Source organism: Copadichromis virginalis, linkage group LG5 (genome assembly GCF_057382275.1).
Source record: "Copadichromis virginalis isolate Kocher_CV1m ecotype Utaka linkage group LG5, C_Virginalis_male_GT1.1, whole genome shotgun sequence".
Lineage (NCBI taxonomy): Eukaryota > Metazoa > Chordata > Actinopteri > Cichliformes > Cichlidae > Copadichromis > Copadichromis virginalis.
In genome coordinates this window covers 27,410,934-27,434,754 of record NC_140622.1, presented here as the reverse complement: position 1 = coordinate 27,434,754, position 23,821 = coordinate 27,410,934, and the positions used below count along the sequence as shown (strand labels likewise).

Below are 23,821 nucleotides of genomic sequence, written 5' to 3'. Positions count from 1 at the left end.
ATTCAAGAGTTTAAATTACATGATAAGACATTTGTTAGAGGTGTGTTTGCAGCTGTATTTTGAATGGATCCATCTGTTTCAGCGTATTCATCACTCTAAAGTACAAAGATGCACAGTTGAAATGGTGTAAAGCTGCCAAAAATACAGCAGCACTAGTCCTATTAATAATAAAATTACAATATTATAATTATAAGAACATTTTTCAAAAAAAAAACCATTTTTCATTTTTCAAAAGTCATCCAGTCTTGGTTAAAAAAATGACACTGCAATTTCTGGTTCAAAGGGATAGGTTTTAACAGTAATTAACATTCAGGATGTACGTTACTTTTGCATGCTAAAGTAATGTAGCAATTTAGTTATGATATTAAAAAAGTAGTCACATTTTTTGGACCAAATAAATCTAACGCATCTTGAATGACAATTTTGGAAAATTCAAAGTTAGGATTATTTAATGTTTTCTTTTCAAACTGTTGGATTGTAGCAGTGGAAAGTTAGATTTGAATCATCAGGACGAGTTCACCAATCCCAGGACAGAACAGATGTGGCCTGATGTTTGTGTTTTGCTTCTAATGTTAGAATTCATTGCTCATGGGGAATACTGTTTACACTCTGTGTGTGTAAGGTTTTGTGTGAGGGTTTCTGTGTGTGTGGCTGTGCACTCCAGCCTGTATCTGAAGCTCACGCTTGGTCGAGGTTGGATCGTGACTTGAGAACAGGCTGTCCCATCGTGGTTAAATTTGTGCGCTGTGTGGTGAGCAGTTGTGATCCACTCCTGTGATGTGGGCCCAATGCGAGTGCGTTTTAAGCTGAAGGTATTTCTTACCTTGATGACATGTTAGATGTTTGAGGTTTTCAGGATTTTTGGTAATCGCCGGGTGTCTGTAGCTTCTTACTCAAACATCTCGCTTGTAGGTTTTCCCTCTTCTGTTTTGTTAAATTACAGAAGAATTGAAGTTATGATAAAGTCACAATAAATGCCTCTCAGACTGACGCTGGATCCTGAACAGTAGTTTAACCTCTGACATGTTTATGAACAGGACTTTTATCATGGTGGTTAAAAACAAAGTCTGGTTTTGTACTGTTAAAGCTGTGTTTATGCTGTAATTGCATAAATCCAAACTGGTGTTTATCGTTACTGGCAGCATCCACATTTCTCTCACAGGCTCTCATGTATTGAGCTGAATGTCTGCACAGGGCTGCAAGCGGCAGTTTAAAATTTTTTTTTTAAATTGATTATTCTGCTGATTTTATTATAGACACCATCATTATGTGCAATGACTATACACCGCGTTTTCAGTCTCCTGGTGCTATAGAACATGTGGTATAGCGCAAAAAAAGTCTGAGGGGCAGAACTGGCCTGCAGATCATCCCAATCTGGCCTCTAACATCCTAAGAATAAAATTAAACCGTATCAGCATTAATCATTTAAATCTGAAACAAAAGTTCCCCCTGATTCTGCTACCCTCAGAATCAACTGGGTTGTTTTGTTTTTTGTTTTGTTTTAAATGGCCTTGACAGGAAAATGTATTGATCTCTGTTAAAACTAGATAACACAGACTATTTTACTGTAATTTTTTTGAGCCAGGACAGACATTTGGTTTTGTTTGTTTGTTTGTTTGTTTTTGTTTTTTGGTCTTTTTGCTTTGCTTCACATAACAGAAAAAAAATGAGAGCTACATTTTAAAGTACTAACGGTCACATCTTGTCACGTCATGGATTTAACAGTCTTTGTTTAGAAAAACAAGCCTTTGATTTTATTTTATTCTACTGAGCAATGTTTTTGTGAATGAGAAAATAATCCTCAATCATAATGTACATAATGTATTAGTGTGGAGCACTTAAGGAAAATCAGTACGGTATCTTTAAACAGAGATGTTCTTTTTGGGGATGATCCTTCAGTAAATGGACTTCATCGTGTCAATACTTAAACTTCCTGACAGAAAAGGTTCAGAAGTGAAGAAATAATTATGGAAAATGCCACAGGAGTTGCCCATTATATATTTATATTTATTATACTTTAAAAAAAATTATGAGAGAGACATCAAAGCATTCACACTGACCAAAAGAGCTAGTCTCTTGTTCTCCTGTAAAATTGACTTAATCTCCCCCCATCATAACCAATTCTGATAATTTCATCTGCTTTTGTAGATTATTTCAGGATTATTCCGTTGTGACTCTGGAGACAAACATTCATATAACAATATGAGAGTGTAGGCTATACTAGTTGTTGTGGTGTTTACACATATAGAAACAGATAAGAAATAACCCAGCCAAGCAGAGATTTATAGATTAAAACACAACAAAAAACAACTGACTGGAAGGTCTCCAGATATATGAGATGACCACTTAGCAGTATGATGTACACGGTTTCTATAGCCAGTAATAAAACTTAAAGTACAATGTTATTAACAGGATTTTTCTTATCCCACTCATTGAGACATAAAACGCGTGCGTGCATGTGTGTGACAGTTTGGTGGAAGCTGATGTGCTGAAGCATTTGATGTCAACTGTTTGTGGCAGCTTGTCCAGGAAATGCTGTTTTATAAGGCGAGTTCAGATTCACTTGATTGGAGTTGTTGTAAATGAGAACATTGGGGGGGTTTTTTTCCTCAAGAACAATCTAATACATTGTTTATGGGATTTTTTTTTTTCTTTTTTCGTCTTCCTAGAAGGATACTCCCAGTCCTCCACTTCCAATGAACTCCACGTTTAAAGATATAAAAGCTATTCATAGGGTGTGACGAAAGCTGATGAGCCGAGGCCAGTGAAAAAGTATATTGTGCAAGTTGACAGCCCAGCTTCTGACCCATTAGAGCTGATGTCATGTTTTTATCAGTCACAGAAATGATGTGAAGAAGTGAAATATTTGAAGAGAACTGTCACTAACAATAGTCGTTGTTTTTTTTTGTTTGTTTTTGAGTCATCACATTAAAGAATGAATGCTTAACTATTACAACTGACATTGTGTCATTTCCTATCTTTTCAGGAAGTGGTGACCCTGCCTAACTGACACCCTGCTTTCCCTGCCGTCCCCCCATCTCTGCCCCCCAGCCCCGTGTCCTGATTGGATCTCCGTGGTGCCGGCGGTGGATTGGAGCACTCTGATTGGGGGCTTTGCGAGGTGGTTTTTCGGTCTGGCGCCGCCTCCCCCCGGGGCCGGCGTGCGCTCCCAGCAGCCCGTGGTGCCCTGCGCCCCCCCGTCCCCGTCACTGCACACCCGAGCCCATGCCCAGGGTACGATCAAAGGATGAGTTTTTAGCATTCACACCTGTAGTTCAGTTTCCTCTCTGTGCATCAAAGCAGACATCTCATCAAAACCACTTCCTTGTTTTTGCCCCTATTAGCCTGAGAGTTGTGAAGATGAATTCACCAGTGTAGACTGAAAAATTCACAACGAAGAAAATGTGAACCATTTAAAAATACAAAGCACAAACGTATACCGCAGTAGAAATGACTAAAACGTTTTAGCCCATTCAGACGGTTTCAGTATAAATGTGGCCCCTGATGTTCATGTAAACAGCAAGGACAAGAGGTGGGTGTCTCTCTTGGCTATTTGCCACGGCTGTCTGAGTTAATGAAGGTTGATTAAACCTTTTTTCCAGTGTTATGGTTCACTGTGTTACCCTAGCAACCAGTTAAACCACACCAATGTAATCACCGAAGGATCTAATTACTGAATTATCCGCCTATTACTCGGCTCTTTCTGCAAAAACTCCCTCTATTAGGAGCTCATCAGTCTCAAAGTTTGATATCAGAGCCGATGTATTACCCAATATTTTAACCAAACCTGCTGCTTATATGGTGTCATGTTCTTAACATTTTATATTTAACATGTTTATAATAAATTTATGGAGACTGGGTCCTTCTCTAGATTGATTTGAGGTAGCTGTTGCTCAGACAGTAGACCATCTCCTTCAGTCCTCTTGGCAAAGTTATATATACACACACACACACACACACACACACACACACACACACACGCCATCAAGTGCGGGATCTACCAAGGAGATGCTCCGTCCCCACTGCTGTTCTGCATAGGCCTGAACCCCCTCAGTGAGATCATTGACAAGACTGGCTACGGATACCGACTACGGAACGGAGCAGTTGTCAGCCACCTCCTGTACATGGATGACATCAAGCTGTATGCCAAGAGTGAACGAGACATCGATTCACTGATCCACACTACCAGGATATACAGCAATGACATCGGGATGTCATTCGGGCTGGAGAAGTGTAGTCAGATGATAACAAAGAGAGGGAAGGTAGTCAGAACTGAGGGGATCGAGCTACCAGAAGGCAACATTGCAGACATAGAGGACAGTTACAAGTACCTGGGGATCCCGCAGGCGAATGGGAACCATGAAGAGGCAGCTAGGAAAGCTGCAACCACCAAGTACCTGCAGAGGGTCAGGCAAGTCCTGAGGAGTCAGCTGAACGGTAAGAACAAGATCTGGGCTATCAACACGTACGCCCTGCCCGTGATCAGGTAGCCAGCTGGTATAATAAGTTGGCCAAAAGAGGAGATAGAAGCCACTGACATCAATACAAGAAAGCTCCTTACCATGCATGGAGGGTTTCACCCCAAGTCCAGCACCCTGAGGCTGTACGCTAAGCAGAAGGAAGGGGGGCCGGGGACTGGTGAGTGTCAGCACCACAGTCCAGGATGAGACAACGAACATCCAAGAATACATCACGAAGATGGCCCCAACTGACCGAGTGCTCAGTGAATACCTCAGGCAGCAGAAACCCAAGAAAGAGGAGGGAGACGAGGAACCATCATGGAAGGACAGGCCCCTGCACGGTATGTACCACCGGCAGATAGAGGAGGTGGCTGATATCCAGAAATCCTACCAGTGGCTGGACAAAGCTGGACTGAAAGACAGCACAGAGGCACTAATCATGGCAGCACAAGAACAAGCTCTGAGTACAAGATCCATAGAGGCTGGGGTCTATCACACCAGGCAAGACCCCAGGTGCAGGCTGTGTAAAGATGCCCCTGAGACAATCCAGCACATAACAGCATGGTGCAAGATGCTAGCAGGCAAGGCATACATGGAACGCCATAACCAAGTGGCCAATACCATAGGTCCATTTACTACAAATCTCGGACATTCAAATCTCAGAGACCTTGGCCTCAAGGTCAGAGGAAACGAGGAAGGTGTTCTTAAAATCTTGTGACTGCAATAACTGGAGAATAAAGGTGGCTTAGGATTTTCAAATTGATACCATAGGTGTATCTACTAGAACGCTGAGGGGTAGCACTGGCAAAGATGTAAAGGAATGTGAATTTGTTGCTTATCTTTATTTGAGTATTGGAGTTATGGGCTCTTCCCAATAAATCTTAACACTTTTAAACAATAACTGCAGCACAAGCCCAACTCCAACTCTAGTCAGTCCTCTCCACCCTTTTCCTAACTGCTGAAGAAAAATACAGCAGCAAGCTTTGGGATATCCTCATCTTTCTCCAACTCGTCAGCGTGTGTAGCTATTTTTTTTTTTTTTTTTTATAAATGGTGTAAGAGGGACGTATTAGAAAAATTTGCTCATTCATTCAGGTCATTACAATGACATTTCTAAACTCCTCCCACCTGTCTTAAATCTCGTCTTGTTTCTTGTTCTTTGCCCTTTATTATCAGTTCTTTAATATTTATGGACTGTTTTTACATTTTGGCACCCTTCAAATCAATTTAAATACTACTACTACTGCTGCTACTGATGATGATAATTTAACCCCCCCCCCTCCCCCCAAGGGAAAAAAAAAAAAAAAAACTTCAGCCACTCCACAGATGTTTTCTAGCTTCTAGCAGCCAGCTCTCCTCCCATCCACAGCCAGTGTGTTTTGCACAGGTGCTGGATCAGCTGCAGTGTTCTGGTATTTGACTTTTATTCTGATTACAATTTTTTTTTTTTGTTCTTTTTTACTTGTAGTTTTAATGCATAGTTGTCAACATTCTCTTGTGTGTGACACATCTTTATATTTCAGGATCAGTGCCGGTCTATATCGTGCACACTTTAATTTCCAATAACAGTGTCCCCATAACAATGAGGAAACTGGTTTGTGTTTAGTTTATGAGTGGTATGTAGCAAACATTAAATAGGTTTGTGTCTGTCCTGCTTTATGCCCTCTATTCGATGGTGTTTTAATGCAGCCAAATTGACAATAAATCTAAAGTAAATCAGTTTTTACCTTCAAGTCATTTTGACCCCCTATGAGCAAGCACTTTGGCGACAGTGGGAAGGAAAAACTCCCTTTTAACAGGAAGAAACCTCCGGCAGAACCAGGCTCAGGGAGGGGCGGCCATCTGCTGCGACCGGTTGGGGTAAGAGAAGGAAGACAGGATAAAGGACATGCTGTGGAAGAGAGGCAGAGATTAATAACAGATATGATTCAATGCAGAGAGGTCTGTTAATACATAGTGAATGAGAAAGGTGACTGGAAAGGAAAAACTCAATGCATCATGGGAATCCCCCGGCAGCCTACGTCTATTGCAGCATAACTAAGGGAGGATTCAGGGTCACCTGGTCCAGCCCTAATAATATGCTTTAGCAAAAAGGAAAGTTTTAAGCCTAATCTTGAAAGTAGAGATAGTGTCTGTCTCCTGAATCCAAACTGGAAGCTGGTTCCACAGAAGAGGGGCCTGAAAACTGAAGGCTCTCCCTCCCATTCTACTTTTAAATACTCTGGGAACAGCAAGTAGGCCTGCAGAGCGAGAGCGAAGTGCTCTAATAAGGTGATATGGTACTACAAGGTCATTAAGGTAAGATGGGGCCTGATTATTTAAGACCTTGTATGTGAGGAGCAGGATTTTGAATTCAATTCTGGATTTAACAGGAAGCCAATGAAGGGAAGCCAAAACAGGAGAAATATGCTCTCTCTTTCTAGTCCCTGTCAGTACTCTTGCTGCAGCATTTTGGATTAGCTGAAGGCTTTTCAGTGAGTTTTTTGGACATCCTGATAATAATGAATTACAGTAGTCCAGCCTGGAAGTTATAAATGCATGAACTACTTTTTCAGCGTCACTCTGAGACAGGATATTTCTAATTTTAGAGATGTTGCGCAAATGGAAGAACGCAGTCTTACATATTTGTTTAATATGTGCGTTGAAGGACATGTCCTGGTCAAAAATGACTCCAAGGTTCCTCACAGCGTTACTGGAGGCCAAGGTAATGCCATCCAGAGTAAGAATCTGGTTAGATACCATATTTCTAGGCTTTTCAGGGCCGAGTACAATAACCTCAGTTTTATCTGAATTAAGAAGCAGAAAGTTAGCGGCCATCCAGGTCTTTATGTCTTTAAGACATTCCTTCAGTTTAACTAATTGGTGTGTGTTATCTGGCTTCATGGACAGATAACACACAGATTTTATAACAAAGAGGTTGTCTGACTGAAATTTCCTGTCACTTCAAGTCTTGGCTATATTCACGTGTAAACTCACAGCCCAGAGACAGCTGAGGCTAAAGTGTGTTGTTCAGAGTTAAACTAATGGTTCATAGTCAGCTCTTTAGAGGTTTGCGCTTGTTATGTAATTAACTAATGTTACCTCACTTTCGATCTGTCAGCTTTCTAAGAGGGGAGACAGGCTGCTGTAACAATGCACACTATAAGAGAATGTTTTTGTTTGTTTTTTTGTTGATGTTGTTCTGGTCACCCCACAAAATAAAATTAATAAGCTCATAAACGGCCAGTTTGCCAGATGCCAGATATTAAAAGGCCCATCCAGGTGAGAAAATTATGAAAGGTTTTGGCTGACAAGAATGACTCTAAAACTTAACTTTGTAATTTTAAATGCAACTATGCAGATGTATATTTTTACCCTATTACTTGTGTAAAATACTGGTAGTGAAACATCTTCCCTGCCAAAGAAAACTGCATGAGTTTTATCATGTAGGATGTTTGTTTTGTAAGTCACCAATTACAAAGCTTCTATCAAATAACACAGTTGCATTTACTGTTATGTGGAGTCACCTCTGAAGGCTAATTCTGAGTCAGGAATTCCTCGGTATACCAAAAGCAGTAGACTTAATGGAACATGTAAAAACTTGTACAAACTGATGGACATGAAGTACAGATTTTCCACAAAGCAGTTTCATTTTAGGTTTTACTGAGACAGTACTGAAAAAATCACAAGGAACTCATTTTTATATGCAAAATATGACGTTTTTTAAAATGTGGAGTTCAGTATTCAATATAGTGCAATATTGAACTTTATTACTCCAAAGATAAATTAATTCGCTTTATCAGTATTGAAACTACAGCAGGAGTTCAGGACTTTTCGGCTGTTTCCTCATGGTTAAATCTCCCTCTTATCTACAGGAGGAGGCGCGGTGCGTCCGCCAGGAGCCATGTGCCTCCCTCACACCAACAACATGGACAGCAAGCTGCAGGGGGCGGGCACAGGGGGAGGGGCTTCACTACGACCACGAGCAGGAGGCGTTCCACTGGAGCCTTTTATACACCAGGTGAGTGCTAACAGTGGGTGAAAAGTCTTTATCTAAAAAAGGAATGTTTGCATTAGGAAAACTGCCAAACATTCAGAAACAAAAATATTAAGAGGTTGTTCATACTACATGTAAATTTAAAGCACTTACTGGTATAATTGTGGTGTAATATTTTTTTTAATATTCTTGTAAAGAGGCAGCAGTTGTAAATATCGTCTCTTTGTTAAGACATTTAGCTTTTTGTTTTGCCTGTTAGCTCTTTTTATGTATGTGTTCTGCATGTGTTTGTGTTTTCAGGTGGGCGGTCACACCAGTATGATGCGTTATGATGACCACACGGTGTGTAAGCCTCTCATCAGCAGAGAGCAGCGCTTCTACGAGTCCCTGCCTCCTGAGATGAAAGAGTTCACTCCAGAGTATAAAGGTCGGTGACTGCTCACTGATATCAGGTACCAGAGCAGCAGGCGGGAGATAGCTGTTGGTTTATAGTCAGATGTACTTCTACAGCTCCATTATGGGATGTGCTTAAATGCAGGCAATAACTGACATAAACAATGGCCAGTTTAAAAAAAAAATAATAATAAAATGAGTAAATTAATTGTCTGGCTGTTTGCCTATTCAGCGAGCAATCAGTTTTGTTAAGCAAACTGACTCAAGAGAGTGCTTATGTGCAAATAACTGGTTGATAACATAGCAGCTGTCGTATCTCATTTCTCTTTGGGTCTTAGTCCTCTCCTGTCGGAGATGGCGAGGACTTTATGATATCAGACAGTGTGCCTGACATGTTTATATTTAGGGCCACATTTAATTAAATTCATAACAATTTCCAATGTAACACAATAATAAACCTCACACAGAAACAGTGAAGGGCAGATCATCTGTGTCTTTTCAATTTTTTTTTGTTCCTCCAACCGGCCTCCCCTGCTTTTAGGAATTAGGACATCCGTCATCATGGTGTATTGTGTTCTGGTTGTAGGCTGTAGGTTGGAGCACATGAGGAGGAACAATTTACAGAAATGAGAAAAGCCTGTAGTTTATGGGAATGGTGGAGCCTCTTTTCTCTGACACACCCAGCAAATTCAAGGCTGCTACCTCACAACCCGGGGTAAAAAAACAAAACAAAAAAAAAAACATTTTTCTCGGAGCAACAATAACAGTGCTTGCTGCTGTAAATGTTATTATCGCTTTACCTCTTGACAGTAATGAAGAGTAACCTTTGAACCTCTTTTATGAAGTGGGAGGTTTTTGTCATATTTCAGGCCTGCTTATAAAACAAAATGACTGGGTGTGCATCAAACGTTAGTGAGGTTAGTCTGTGCCTTTGTACCTTTGGAAAAACCCAGAAACTGTTCCCATGGTCGGCACATCTTTATTGATATATACTGATGTGTCAAAACTCATCATTAAAGGTAAAGTGATGTTGTCATGGAAGAAAGAGTTAAAAACTTAAAGGATTAAAAGCTGGTTAGAGGCCTCTCTCCAGTAACCTGATCAGCAAGTATAAATATAAAAACTCTTTTTCCAGCTGCTCTGATCCACAGCAACAAAGCTATAAAGAAAAAACTTAAACTAGTTGTGTTCAGTTACACTGCTCTCTCTTGCTCTCTCTCTGTTATAGTGATACCTGCACAACACAAAAGCAAATTTAGAAGGGGGACTTATAGTGTTCTCCACTACATTTATTTTACAGCTTTAGTTTCGACTAATTTAAATTAGTTTGCCTATCTTTTGTGGGCCAATAAAACTCTAATCTTGAAAACATCTTAGAACGTTATTGGATTGTTTTTAGCTGTTCAGCACTTTGGCCTACATACATTGGTTTTTTTGTGTCATATCTATAAACGAATCATGGAAAACCTGCTTGATATTCGATCCCAAAGGCAAGCAGGCGTAGCCACATCCCACCGAATGCTAATTGTACAGGATCCAAAATACAGTGGACCTGAACATAGAGAGAGAAGCGAACAATGACAGCAGCATGGGGGTATCAGTTAATGAGATCAGTTAACAAGCTGCTGTGGTGAAAGAAAATGAAAGCACTGTATTATTAAATGGAGTGAATGTAAAGTCACATTAACTATGGCAGATTGTTTATAGGTTTCAAAGACAAGCGTGTAGAAACACAAAATCTCGTTGAAAGTTCCCGCACCACTACACCACTAGCTGTAAGGTTTTGGGTAAGGCACTGCTGTTTGTAGTTGGGAAATCTAAAATAAGTCCCTGTATTAGCAGTCAGTACCCTGCAAAACTGTGTGCACTCTTAAAACTCATCAAAGAGGTCTGAAAAGGTCTTTTAATGTCTTTGTGACATTTCCCGAACCTCCTGTTAGCCTGAATAAGTCAGTAGTAAAAGACAGTTGAATTTTATTGATTTCACAGCAGTGAGGTCTCTTTTAAGGGAGCTAAACCCTCAATGGTTCAGCATCAAACACTCATGCTCTATATTCCTTATTTTCTAATGTTTGGTGGTGAATGGAGAGGCAGACTGACAGGAAAGAAGGAAGGAAGTACGGATGTTTAATGGAAGAGGAGAGCTTTAGCTGCTCTGCTCATCGTCACCCGGCATAGAGTCTGACTGTTTCTACTTGATTTTGCTGTAGTAACAGACCCAAGCAAATGTCAAAGACCACTAAAACGCAAATGAAACGCAGGCTTCATTATGAAGCATTAGTTTCATTTCTGTGATATCAAAATGTCTGCCAAAAGGAAGGCAGACGAGACTAAACAGCAGCGTCTCAGTTGAGCACTGCTTACTGACTCTTAGCAGGTTTGAGCTCATAGTCAGGTCAGATTATATACTATTCTCTTATTAATTGAGACATCATCCAAGCATTTCCTGCTTTGGAAAAGGTGTTCTTTTAAACTGCAGTGATTTGTCTTTTTTTGTTTTAACAGACATAAGCCCCTAAAACTATTAAGTTGCATCTGTAGCCTTTGGTTTTTTTTGTGTGTGTTTTGTGTTTTTTGGCACTAGTTGCGTGCAGTTTTTAGAAACTTTTTAGACTGCAGGCCATGCACTCACACTCTCTTAGACACCAAATATTTGAATGCCTTAGAAAAGACTTACTCTCAGGCCAACACTAAGGCACCAACATTATAAAGAGAATGTTCCACTCTTCACTCCTGTGGCATTTAGTCTTTTTAAATTTAGCTCAGGTTTGTTCTCCCTCTTGATGTGGTCTGCTTGTGCAGGTGTGAACATGGTAGTCGGACTCATGTACAGACCAGAACGGGCCTTTGGAGAAGGTGGTCACTGTCCAGTGTCAAACAATCTTCATAGACATTTGTTTATGGTGTGAACGTAATCCGGTCAGTTGGCTTGTGACTTGTGATTGACTACTCATTAGCCACTGAGCATGTGGTTTCACATTCAGACTCGCCCCTCACTTGTCACATCTGGTTTGAAAACACTAAAACGGCATCAGTGAAAATGCTTATCTCAATGCTTGAAAATGAGATTTACCAAACCAGTGTGTGATTTCATGATGGCTCTGACGGTGTTTGTCTCTGGCCATCATGGACTGGACACATTCCTGCTTCATCTGCTGCTGATTGGCTCTGTGGGCGGAGTGGCAGGACAACCATGCCACAGATTTCTGCAAAGTTTTCTTGTTGCGGTTATCCACGTCTCTGCCACACTCGGCTCCTTTACAAGAGATACGATGGCCGTATTCCAAGGGTTCTGTACTGCAGTTGATCGGAGGCTTGTACTCCCACTAGTCCACCCTGCTGGTGTTCTGGCTCCCAGTGCCATGACAAGTGTGCTCCATAAGGAGTCTAAATTTATCTCTGGATGTCTGCCCACTACCCATTGTCCTGCTGATTAAATAACAGCAGACAGACGGACAGCTGCCCAGGCACGACTTTCTGTATCTGTCAAGGATGTTTCATCTGCCGCAGCTTGGCACCGTCAAATCAAATTACTTCTTATGATGCGGGTAAGGAGGAGGTGAAGTTTTCTGAGGATGGAGAACTCGCTCTGTGCTGTTGAGGGAAGTTTGAAATTCATATTTGGGGTTTGCTTCTCCACTGATGAGCAAACTGACAGGTAAATTAAATTAGGACTAAGATGGATGATGTTGAGTGTCTGGCTTGGCAGGGATGACATGCTCTGGTCTGTTTATAAAGCTAAATATAACAGATGTTCAAACGTACATCTGTTATACAAAAAAACATTACTGTCTGCTTATTTTATCCATAAATCGTTGTTTAATCAAATTTTAGAAGCACTCTGTACATCTTGATGCATATGGGTTTTTTTTGATAGATGGATAGATAGATATTGACATTAAACTTTACCAATGTTTCAAATACTGACATTAGTGTATGTACAATAAATCCCTGTGAGCCAAAAGTTCAGGTTTTAGACTGCTCTAAATGCTCCTGAGGACGTTTTCTACTCCTGGGTTTTTATGACATCATGGAGAGGGTATACCTCTGACAGATTAATAAAAACAAAAATACATACAAAATAATAAAACTGGATCTGTGTTGGACTCAGCCTGACTCTTCTGTGGGTCGCTGGTACGAAAAATACTGACCTTTAAAAATGCAATGTTTCTGCTTTGGCATTTCAGAGTATTTCAGTAGTCTGTTTTTTCTCTTCTGCTCTGAAATGTTTTTAATAATTCCCAACATCCTTTCTGTGTTTGGCTCCGTCCTCTCAGGTGTGGTGCTGGTGTGCTTTGAAGGTGACTCTGACGGTTACATCAACCTGGTGGCCTACCCCTATGTGGAGAGCAACATGGAGGGAGGAGCCGGCGAGCATGAGGAGCGTGACCCCCCAGAGAGGGAGCAGCCGAGGAGGAAACACTCCCGCCGCAGCCTGCATCGCTCCTCATCCACCTCTGAACACAAGGAGGAGCGGCCCGATCGGAGGGAGGCGCACGACACAGAGACCTCGGATAAGTAAGATATACTCGAGGAGACAATGAACTCGTGGACTGATTTCACTTGATGTAGGACGGTTCGTGTGAAAATATTTTATTGATCTATGTCATAAATTTGACGACAAAGGAGAGAAGCTGAAGGCAGATAACAAGAGAACTTGTAGTTTATATTTATATTGGGTCATTTGGCATCAAACAGTCCAGTGGTCACATTTATAACATACCCTTGAAACCCACAGTAGATGCAGCAGTCAGAGCAGAGGGTCACCTGCAGTGCTTTTAACGATCCCCTCTCCTCCTCTCTGCAGTCTGGCAGAGCTGAAGAGCCCGAGACTCGACCCAAAGGTCCTCTCAGATGTTCCCTTTCAGATGCTGGACTGGAACAGCGGTTTGACGTCAGAGAAGATCAGCCACAATCCCTGGAGCCTTCGCTGCCACAAACAGCAGCTCAGCCGCATGAGATCTGAGTCCAAGGACAGAAAGCTCTTCAGTATCCTTCCCCAAAAATGTTGACGTCCATTTACACCATGTAACCAAGGGTCCTGCTGTTTATCCTGCTGATCTGTGTATTAAGACATTATATTAAATTGTAATTGGCCCTAGTTTTCAAAGATGATCATAGGAAATAGGAATAAACCAGTGTACAAAAATTACAAAAAATTATATTAAGATAAAATACCGTATGTTAGTTTTTCATATGATCGATGCCTGCATAGTTTATTTTTAAGTTGGATGTATGAAATGTCTCATTCTACATCTCATCATTACTAACTCAAACATACTCTTTGGATATGATAGCTTTTGCAGTTTTATCAGTTATTTGTGATCCACAATAGGTTTTATTGAAGCAGAGGTCAGGTATGAAAACTGAAAACTGATGTTCATGTTCATTCAACTTCATTCAAGTTTCATTTCATGTCGTATTTTCTCCCAGTGACCCAAACTCTTCTAGTGTTGTTTTTTCTGGCCATCCAGGGTGGTCAAACCAACAGGTGGGAAGCACTACTTGACATTTAAGTGGTGATAAAAAAGCTAATGAATGTACCTTAAGGTACATTTAACCAATCACAGCATATTAAAAACACTGATTGGTGAAGTGAATAACATTGTCACGCTTTTAAAGGCACCTTTCTCGTGATTTAGAGATCTGCCAGAGGAAGTACTTCCTAGCATCCCTGAAAATTACTGAGATGGGTCTTGATGGTGATTGGTTAAACATGGAGAACGTGACCTATTCATTCTACACAAATACCTTTTTTGCCTGTTACCTATTGTTTTGTTTTTATTTTTAAAATGCTGATTTACTTTTGTTTTTTTACATCTTCATGTATCAGAGACATTGTAGAAAAGAAGAAAAGGGACAATGACACACAACAAATGACCAGCTGTGGGCCATCAGATAATGGGAAGCGCCGAATGTAAATGTGAGAGAGAGTCTGTGCAGACCAGAGTGGGAATAAAGAGGAGGGCTGGAGGTTATCAGGTTAGAGGTCATGTTTTGATCTGCAGCTTCAAAGAGAGCAGCCTGCAGCTGTCTGGATATTAGCGCTGAGGGGAGTGAATGAGCAGCACACACTTTGTCCTCAACAAGCTCCATCTGTCTTCTGTCAAAGCAGATTCAGCACGCTGCTGTCACCTCAGAGGTTCTCCATATTTACTGTACAGACACAAACAGCACTCGCATAACCAAAATGATCAGCGCCCAGGCCTGTCATCTTTGAGTGTGACAGGCTTTTCTTTTGTTAAGAGTGAGGTTTTCAGAAGGCCTTTGTTTTAGTTTTAATCATTAATGGCGCTGTTGGGGAGAAGAAAAATCAAGATTGAAAGGAGAGGAAATCTCTCCCTTCCTGGGTGGGTTCTTAATGTCAGTCATATCCCACTGACGTTAACTTTCAGTTGAGTTTGTGCACAGTATTTTGTTTGCATACATTTAGGTTTTTTTAGATTTAGTAGTTGTTTGATCTTTTTGCACAAGAGATCAAACATAAAAAAGGGTGGAGGTCAAGGACAGTTGGCTCCTTAACTGCAGCTTTTTAACCAGAGTTCCTGTTGTTAGAGAACGTGGTGCACCACTTCTCTTACCCCTGCATCCTGGACCTGAAGATGGGCACCCGGCAGCACGGAGATGACGCCTCGGAGGAGAAGGCAGCCAGGCAGATAAGGAAATGCGAACAAAGCACCTCAGCGACGCTGGGAGTCAGAGTATGTGGCATGCAGGTACAAAGGACGACTTGCACCGCTGAACACATGAGAACAGTGGTCCATCAGGGGCCTGAACAAAAAGATAAACACACACTATAGTATATTGTTTGATCCCGCAACAAACCGAATGCTGCAGGAGAAGCGGGTGCAATATCATTGCAATCTGCTACCACCTCTGCAAGATAAGCTCACGTGTCTGCTGTTATTAGGACAACAAAGAGCACTAGTTCTCATTGTCCTACTGATAATAATCATGATATTAACAATTTCACGAATTAGTGGAAATATTTAGAGGGAAAGGAATAAATATGTAAATAAACATTATAAATGGTTGTATGCATATTTTTCCAGCTATAATGATTAAATTGAATCAGAGGGAACATCTGTTAATATCTAATCCAGACTCACGTTGTACTGAGCTGTTGCCCACCTGTCCCTGCAGGTGTACCAGCTGAACACCGGTCACTACCTGTGCAGGAACAAGTACTACGGCCGCGGCCTGTCGATCGAAGGCTTCCGCCAGGCCCTCTACCAGTACCTGCACAACGGAAAGGGCTTGAGGCGGGACCTCTTTGAGCCAATCCTGGATAAGCTTCGCACCCTGAAAGCGGTGCTGGAGAGGCAGGCATCCTATCGCTTCTACTCTTCCTCGCTGCTCATCATCTATGAGGGAAAGGTGCGCCTGATGTTGAAATAACTATTTTTATACTTCTAAATTTTTTTTTTTGATTTTGATTTGATTTTTGGAAGTGTTCTGATTCCAACTGATTCCCTTTGTTTGACCTGATTTTTTTTTTTTTTTTTTTTTCGTCTGTAGGAACCCGAGAGCCCCTCTGTCTGGCAACCGAAGACCTCCGTGTCACCCGCAGAGTCCCACTGTGGCCCGGCCCCCGATGCACCCTGTGAAACGGACATGAGCCAGAAGCCAGACACAGGATCCCTGCCCTCTCAGGGGTCTGGACTGATGGCTCCGGCCTCCCCATCACCTTCCCCTCATCCTCCCACACAAGCCCCGCCCCCTAAGTCAGACTGCCACTCCTTCCTCCCACGCCCCCCATCGCCTCATCCAGAATCCACCTCCTCAGCTCCCAGTTTAGGTTCCTTCCCCTCTCCCGCTCCCCTGCCCCAGCAGCCCCCCTTGGTGGACGTTCGCATGATCGACTTCGCCCACTCCACCTTCAAGGGTTTCCGCGGCGACACAGCCGTACATGATGGGCCAGACAGGGGCTACATGTTTGGACTGGAGAGCCTTGTCCAGATCCTGGAAAGCCTGCGGGACGACAACCTGTAGCTCCATCACTCACTTCTGTATCTTTGTGAGGACCTGAGAAGGTTTGTCTCACAGTGCGGACCAGCCTCACACCCAAAGTATAACTGGTCCTCACAAAGATAGACACACACACATAGACAGACACGCACGCACGCACACACACACACACATATACGCACACACACAGCTGGTTGTGAGATAGTTCAGGTTGTGCTGTCAGTGCAGTTTGTCTAGCCGTGTTTCCAGCAACAATCGGCTGTAAATATGGAACATGATTCTCCAGGACATTGCCGTGCAACTGCAGGGAAGTGGGACATTGGAGCCAAAATGGCTGCCAATTAAAGATGATACGGAGAACCAACAGATACACTCACAGCTTGTGCTTCTATTCTTGTGAGGACCTTTGACATAATGCATTCCCTGAACGTAACCACAGCTAAATGACAACCCTGTAGTCGCCATGCTCATCTTTAAAGTAACTTTTGTCTTTCTGGGCACCATTTTAATCATTCTGAAATTACAGGATGTGGTGGAGCACCTCCTGAGCTTTCTCCTGATGGAGAGATTTAAGACATTCACAAGTTTCTGTCAGCAGGAACATGTCTCTCATTTCAGTCATTCAGGAGGCTAAAAATAAGTTAAAAGGAATGAAGTTGTGGATGAGATCCACTTTAAAATACAGGAACGTCTTTCTGGGAAAGATTCAAATTACAGAACAGTCCAGTCTGAATAGAGCTTTGTTTATTTTACCATCACTTTCAGAATGATGAGTGTGCATAGTTGGAAGAGGACGGTTTCTCTGTGTTCGCCTAAAATCTGTAAGTGAACTAGTTTGAAAAACAAAAAAGGGGCAACAGGTAAAACCAGATCAGAGCGGAGTACTTAATGTCCTTTGGTACAAATCTGGAAACTAGAGCAGGGGCGTCAAACTCATTTTAGTTCGCACAACCCAGTTTGATCTCACATTTTTCAAAGCGTGCATTTACAGCTAAACAATAAGTCCAATTTAAACAGTGTGTATCAGTTTTTCGTCTTTCTTGACATTACATTTGCATTACAGTTTAACAGTATTTTTTTAAACACACAACCTTCATATGTAGAGGATTTTGGAGCTAAACGGCAGTCCATCCTCTGTGCGGAACAGATGTTTGACACCCCTGAACACGAGAAACGTTCCTCTTTCCTCCTTTCAGTTTTGAAACTGCCTTCTCACACGTTCTGCACAGTGAAATAATAAACCAAAGTTGCTCTTTAACCATAACAAAATGTGAAGGATGTCCTCACAAAGATAGAGGGACACACACGCTCACAGACACACATCCTGGGAACAGTTGTCTTTGGAGCTGTTTGACAGCGTCCCAGGACACAGCGTCCTGTCTGATTGGTCAATCAGCTGAATCCCACAGACCTCCCACTGAACACATTTTTCCCTCACTCCCTGACCTCCCATCACCTTTTTGTCCTCACTCTTTCTCTACAGAAACCAAATCTAGACAGGTGAACAGAACTCATGCTCAGAAAAACACCCAAGAATCTGTGAAAGCAATAGATGGCAAACTCCCCCCCCAAATAAAAGAGACATAGAAGTAGGCTTCAGGGAGAGAGCATAGATGCATTTCAAAATGTTGTATGGCCATTTTTTTGTTTTTCTTTTAATTTTTGTTTTGTTTTTGTATTATTTTTTTGTTTCGTTTTTGTTTTTTTGGAGATTGAATCAGGAAAAACACAAGTAGTCGGTGTCCTGTGAAATCATCCTCGGGGTTATTGGAAGCATAAGTGTCACTTTTCCAAATCTGGTGTTGGTGATGCTTGAGCCCCTTTCAGACACGTGTCGCTTTAACATGAGTGTTCCTCACGGTTTCTTTACAACACTCCCACTAGAATGATGGCGAGAGCTAAAAGTACAACACAATGTTTACTGCATCATAGAAAAACCCAGTATTGTGAGCAGTGTAATCGCACTTTGAACTGCCGTCTTCCATAAGAGCAGCGTCTCTGTGCATCTGTGAGCACTGCTGAGAAAGCTGTTCCTGGCCCTCTTTAACCTTACTACATTATATAAACTGAGACCTCTACATGTCAGAGCTGTTTAAGTTATTCTGTTGAGCGCTAAGAAAGTCACATACAGGACTTTCGCTCCGTCTGTGAGTGTCTGAAAGGGTGCTTCAGATCTGTATTCTTAATTTATTATTGTCAACAAATGTCATGAAAAAAATACCCAAAACACTGAGACATACCTTCCTTATCCTGTAGATACTCACAACAGCAGGTGTGTCAAACTCATTTTAGTTCATGGGTCACAAAATGCCCAGTTTGATCTCAACTGGGGCCAGACTGTTTAGACCATACATCTAAGACACTTCTGCAGCCCCCCCCCCCCCCCTTTTTTTTTTTTAAGTGCAAAAGAAGTCAATTCTGACAACAGATGAGATGTTTTAGTGATTTTTGGTTTTAAAATTTGATTTCTTTACACAAAAAAGTTTTAGAGATTTTATTTTTTTGTAAACAAAACAACAACATATTTTTCACTTTCCAGACATCATGTCATCAGAACTCCAGGAGTAGATGATTTATTTATCGTTTCAATGGAAAAACAGTAAAATCGGGGTAGATTGCGCCTTCTGGCGGGCTTGTTCTGGCCTCTGGGCTGCATGTTTGACACCCTTGCAGCTACAGCTAGAAATGAGTCGTCCCCAGCAAGAGCGCTGTTTACACCAGTTACATTAATAACATTTAGAAGAAACTCAAGTGTCTGCACGCTTCCCCTTAAAAACATAGTAAATGTGGGAATAGTAGTAGTTTAGTGGCTATTCTTGAGCTTCCTCAGATGATGGGGTTGCTGATTCCTTATTTTAAGAACTTTTCATTGATGTTTTAAATACGAACCTACGACCTTTTGATTGCCTAAAATGATGTCCCCACAGGGTCAAGTCTTGTGTGTAAGGGGTCAAGACTTGGACTTCTACTCATAACACATAACACTTAAGATGGCCTGAACATGCTAAAGCAAAATAAAAAACTAATGCTCATGGGCTTGGTTGCTCTAAAAAGAGAAACTTCACAAATCTCGCTAATTTGTTGACAATAATGAAAAATAAAGAATAACAACAGCCTAATTCTTTAAGGCTGGGTGATGTGGCTGAATAACCATATTCAGCATATATTATACACAGATGAGTGACAGATAAAAGGAAAAATATGCACACCTACAAGATCTGGTGAGTGAGATTTGGTGAGGTTGTCCTTTAATTTGTCACCCTTCTGTATTTCATAACACAGAAAACAGGCAAAATCACACAGAAGTATTAAATTCATGTTCATTGAGCTCTTTTTTTTTTTTTTCAACTTTTATTTTTGAAGCTTTTATTCTATAAAAAATATTTTTATAGATGAAAACACTGAATTATCACCCAGCTCTGTCTCAAAAATAATATTAAATATATATATATATTTATTCCCTCTGATTGGGCTACCGATAGCCAATTGTATTTGTCCATTTATGTCTCTCCAACTGGTACCTGAGGCTGGGCTTGATGCAGCACTGCCCCCTGCTGGACAGCCACAGGAACTTAACCCCAGGAGCTGGAAAGAGAGAGAGAGAGAGAGAGAGCAAATATGAATATTGTATTTTTGGTTTATGAAGGTGATAATTTATTTTTTTATCCTGCCTTTACCTAAAATCTGTGGGTACATGTTCTTGTCTTTTACATGGCTCCCCCACCCCCTCTCAATGTATAAAAGTTTAAAGAAATTTAGTGACTCTGAGACATGGTGTGTGTGTGTGTGTGTGTGTGTGTGTGTGTGTGTGTGTGTGTGTGTGTGTGTGTGTGTGTGTGTGTGTGTGAGAGAGAGAGAGACGTTGGGAGCATTGTTAACAGTGTTTTTGGAGCCAGCTGAAGTCTGATTTATTTACCAGATTTCAGACTTGAGTCGGCTCGCTGAGCTCCTGAGCTGTTTGTGGGACACTCAGGTGTGTGTGTGTGAGCGTCAGAGCCATCTTCCGTTTCTTTCACTTCATGTTAAGGGAGCTGGTGAAGAACTGCATGCACATTAACGCCCTCCTGTTTGAGTCTGTTTTCACCACCACATCAGACCGCCCTCGTTCCAGTCGTCTCTGAGTCTCAAGGGGCGATGGGTCCACGCGTCCTCTCAGATCATGAGATTTCATCATGGATATTAGCCTCAGTGATTGATCGGACTTGTTTAGCAGCATTCTCTGCCTCTGCCATCGTCCTGACTGTTTGTTTAGAACAGTGAAACTAAGTGAGATTAAATCTTTCCAGAAGCTTTTGGGCTTGTGTTGTGATTCTTGAAAGCACAGTCGGGGAGGGGTGGGGGGCGGTGTGACAGAATTAAAAGACTCAGTAAAGTAAAGACTCACTCATGTCATCCAGTGTCTGAGTTCAGAGTGAACAATCAAGGAAAAAATTCACCTCTGGGCATTTGGGACCAGGATCCAACTAAACAAACACACTTTAATGCCCTCCAGTCACAGTTTATCCACAATTCATCCTCTCAAATCTTATTTCCTCCGCCTGGACTTGAAAGCAGGGGAGGAAGAGTAAAAAGAAAACAGGGGTTGAGGCAACAGGTGCTTTAAATAAATGAGACCCAAAAAAGAAAAACAATCAAAAGTGGGGATTTAATGAAAAGCTTTAGTGGCTGAGTCTGTTGATAGTCATGGAAAATAGAGAATTGGGCAGGCTGACGTGGCTGAAAAGCAATATTCTGTCTGTCTTACACACAAAATTGACAAATTAAAGGAAAAATCTCCACAACTACAGTAAGGCCTAACACCTTGCTACAACACTTGGAGTTTCCTTTAATTGTCCTAGTAAAGCGAATTCCTTACTTTGAAGCTCTTTTTAAAATTATGTCAAATAATGGTGTTTAGTGCAGCCCAACTACAGTGTGTGAGTGCAACAATGTTCCTATATAACTCTTATATTTAGCCCTGCTTTTAATTAAATTTGTAAGTAGAATAAAATGCAGGGTAAGAGTCCTCCTTTCATCATGCTTTGTACATTCCAACTGTGCCACTGCTCTTGTAAACATGGAGGGTAAAAACACTCCAGCAAAAGATGCACCTGTGCGTCTTCTGTTGGTGCACTTTAGAAGCTAAAACTTGCTTTAAAATCATGTACTTGAGATAGATTTTCAGGTCACAGGCAGAAGGGCAGAGCGGGTAAGAAGGCATGAAATGGAGAAACGACAGAAACCTTCAAATTCTCTGCAAACATCAGAGACCCTCTCCCCGAAAAAACAAATGTACCACAACTGAAAGCAAGATTTCTACATTTACATACTTAATTAGGTACACCTGTTTAGCCGCTAACCAGCCAGAGGCATGTAGACATGCTCCAGACTACCCACTGAAGGTGATGTAAATGATTTTGAACATGGTATAGTTATTGATGCTAGACAGTATTTCAGAAACTTCTGATCTGCAGGGTTTACAGAGAATGGGCCAAAAAAATTTATCCCGCTTTAAGGCAATTTTACTCCGGATGATACCATTATTTATTCAATAAACATCATTTTGTGTTAATCAAGTTTTAAACTTGAAACTTACACTGATTGCTGGAAAGTCTGCTGGCCATTAAACATAATACAGCTTTAGTTTTAGGGTACTTTGTCTTCACTTCTCAGGTCCAGAAGCTGTGCAGCCAAACTTCTACAGTTAAACCTGTGTTGATGCTTCAAACTCAGGAGCAGTCTTTAGATGAGACTTTTTTTCTTTTTTTTCCTGGTGTGACATAGAATTTCCAAAAAAAGCGGGGAAAAAAATCTCTTAACTGAAGTGAGAGACTTTTTTCACCAAAGCACCCCAGCAGGGGTTATCCCAGGTGCTGGTCTCTGTGACCTCTGAGACATCCTGTCACCTCTACTCCACATCTGCTGTTACATAAGGTCCTTCAGCCGACCTCAGACCGCTTATGGAAAGTTTTTATCAAGTCGTTTTCTCAAACCTTTCAAAATATAATCTCTGACTCAGTTTATTTCACCAGATTTTCAAATTACAGCATTATTATGTTTATTTTTGCTGTCATTGTCATAAATCACCATGTTAAATACTGACATCAATTTTATACTCTTACATCACATTTTATACATTTACACTTAGCAATTTAAAGCAATATGTGTATAAAACATGTAATCTTATATTGACGGGCTATTATAACGTAAATATCCAGGACATGTGGTAATGTGTTTGTACAGTCCCGCACATTATTTGGACATGCAAAAATATTAAAACTAATTAAAAACACTGTGGAAACTGCTGTTTTATCAATACAATAGCCTACAGATCTCTAACCTTACTGTACACCTGTGTAGCATCAGTAAAGACAATGGGGACCTGCATCACACCTTTCTTTAGCAGATACCACGTGTTGTTTTCCAAAATAAATAACCTTACAAAAATCAGATGGTGCTTGATTTTTTCTAACGTAAACTTAAATACAATAATTATAAAATGACTTAATAATACATTATAGTTTCTTTGATGTAGAAAACATTAATTTTTTTATTTGTATTTTTAAACCTGCAAATGTTTTGTTTTATTTTAAAAATATGCATGTGTACAATAACATATTCGCACAGTTGGCTCTCGGGGCAGTATTTACTTTTAAGGGAATAGTATAGTATGTTCTACATCTTCAGTTTGTTTGTTGTTTTTAAATGTAAATGATTAAACAAAACATTATGCATCAGTTGGTAATGGATGATTGTATTGATTTGTAAATGACTTGTCATGAACAACTCGAGCTTATTATATAATATTATTCTGCATTATATTTGTAACTAACTAGACTCACTTTTTCTCTTAAAACACATTTTAGAGTCAAGGTGAAAAAAAGGCAGATGTGAAATGTAAGAGTGAGGTCAGAGGTCAAAGGTGACACGTCATATTAAGAATACACCAGCATCATTTCCTAATTGTTGCCTTTGACCTTCAATCAATCCATCTTTTCGAGCTGTCGTGTTTGCGAACGCTACCAAAAACACATATTTTGCATTA

The 23,821-nt window shown here is 41.0% G+C and overlaps 1 protein-coding gene and 1 long non-coding RNA gene across 2 annotated transcripts; one reads left to right on the top strand and one right to left on the bottom strand.

Annotated features, from left to right (window-relative positions):
- Nucleotides 1-2,998: 2,998 nt before the first annotated feature.
- On the top strand, nucleotides 2,999-21,090 carry ip6k1 (inositol hexakisphosphate kinase 1). The gene is made up of 8 exons (XM_085457170.1): nucleotides 2,999-3,234; nucleotides 8,315-8,460; nucleotides 8,737-8,863; nucleotides 13,107-13,347; nucleotides 13,637-13,818; nucleotides 15,370-15,545; nucleotides 15,973-16,206; nucleotides 16,348-21,090. The coding sequence occupies exons 2-8, from the start codon at nucleotides 8,344-8,346 to the stop codon at nucleotides 16,819-16,821; spliced, it is 1,551 nt and encodes a 516-aa protein (XP_085313296.1). The 5' UTR covers nucleotides 2,999-3,234; nucleotides 8,315-8,343; the 3' UTR covers nucleotides 16,822-21,090.
- On the bottom strand, nucleotides 20,162-23,813 carry LOC146709935 (uncharacterized). Its single transcript, XR_014920504.1, has 2 exons — nucleotides 22,373-23,813; nucleotides 20,162-20,382 (listed from the first exon to the last, which is right to left on the bottom strand). It is a non-coding gene; the product is annotated as an uncharacterized LOC146709935 (long non-coding RNA).
- Between the last annotated feature and the right edge of the window lie 8 nt (nucleotides 23,814-23,821).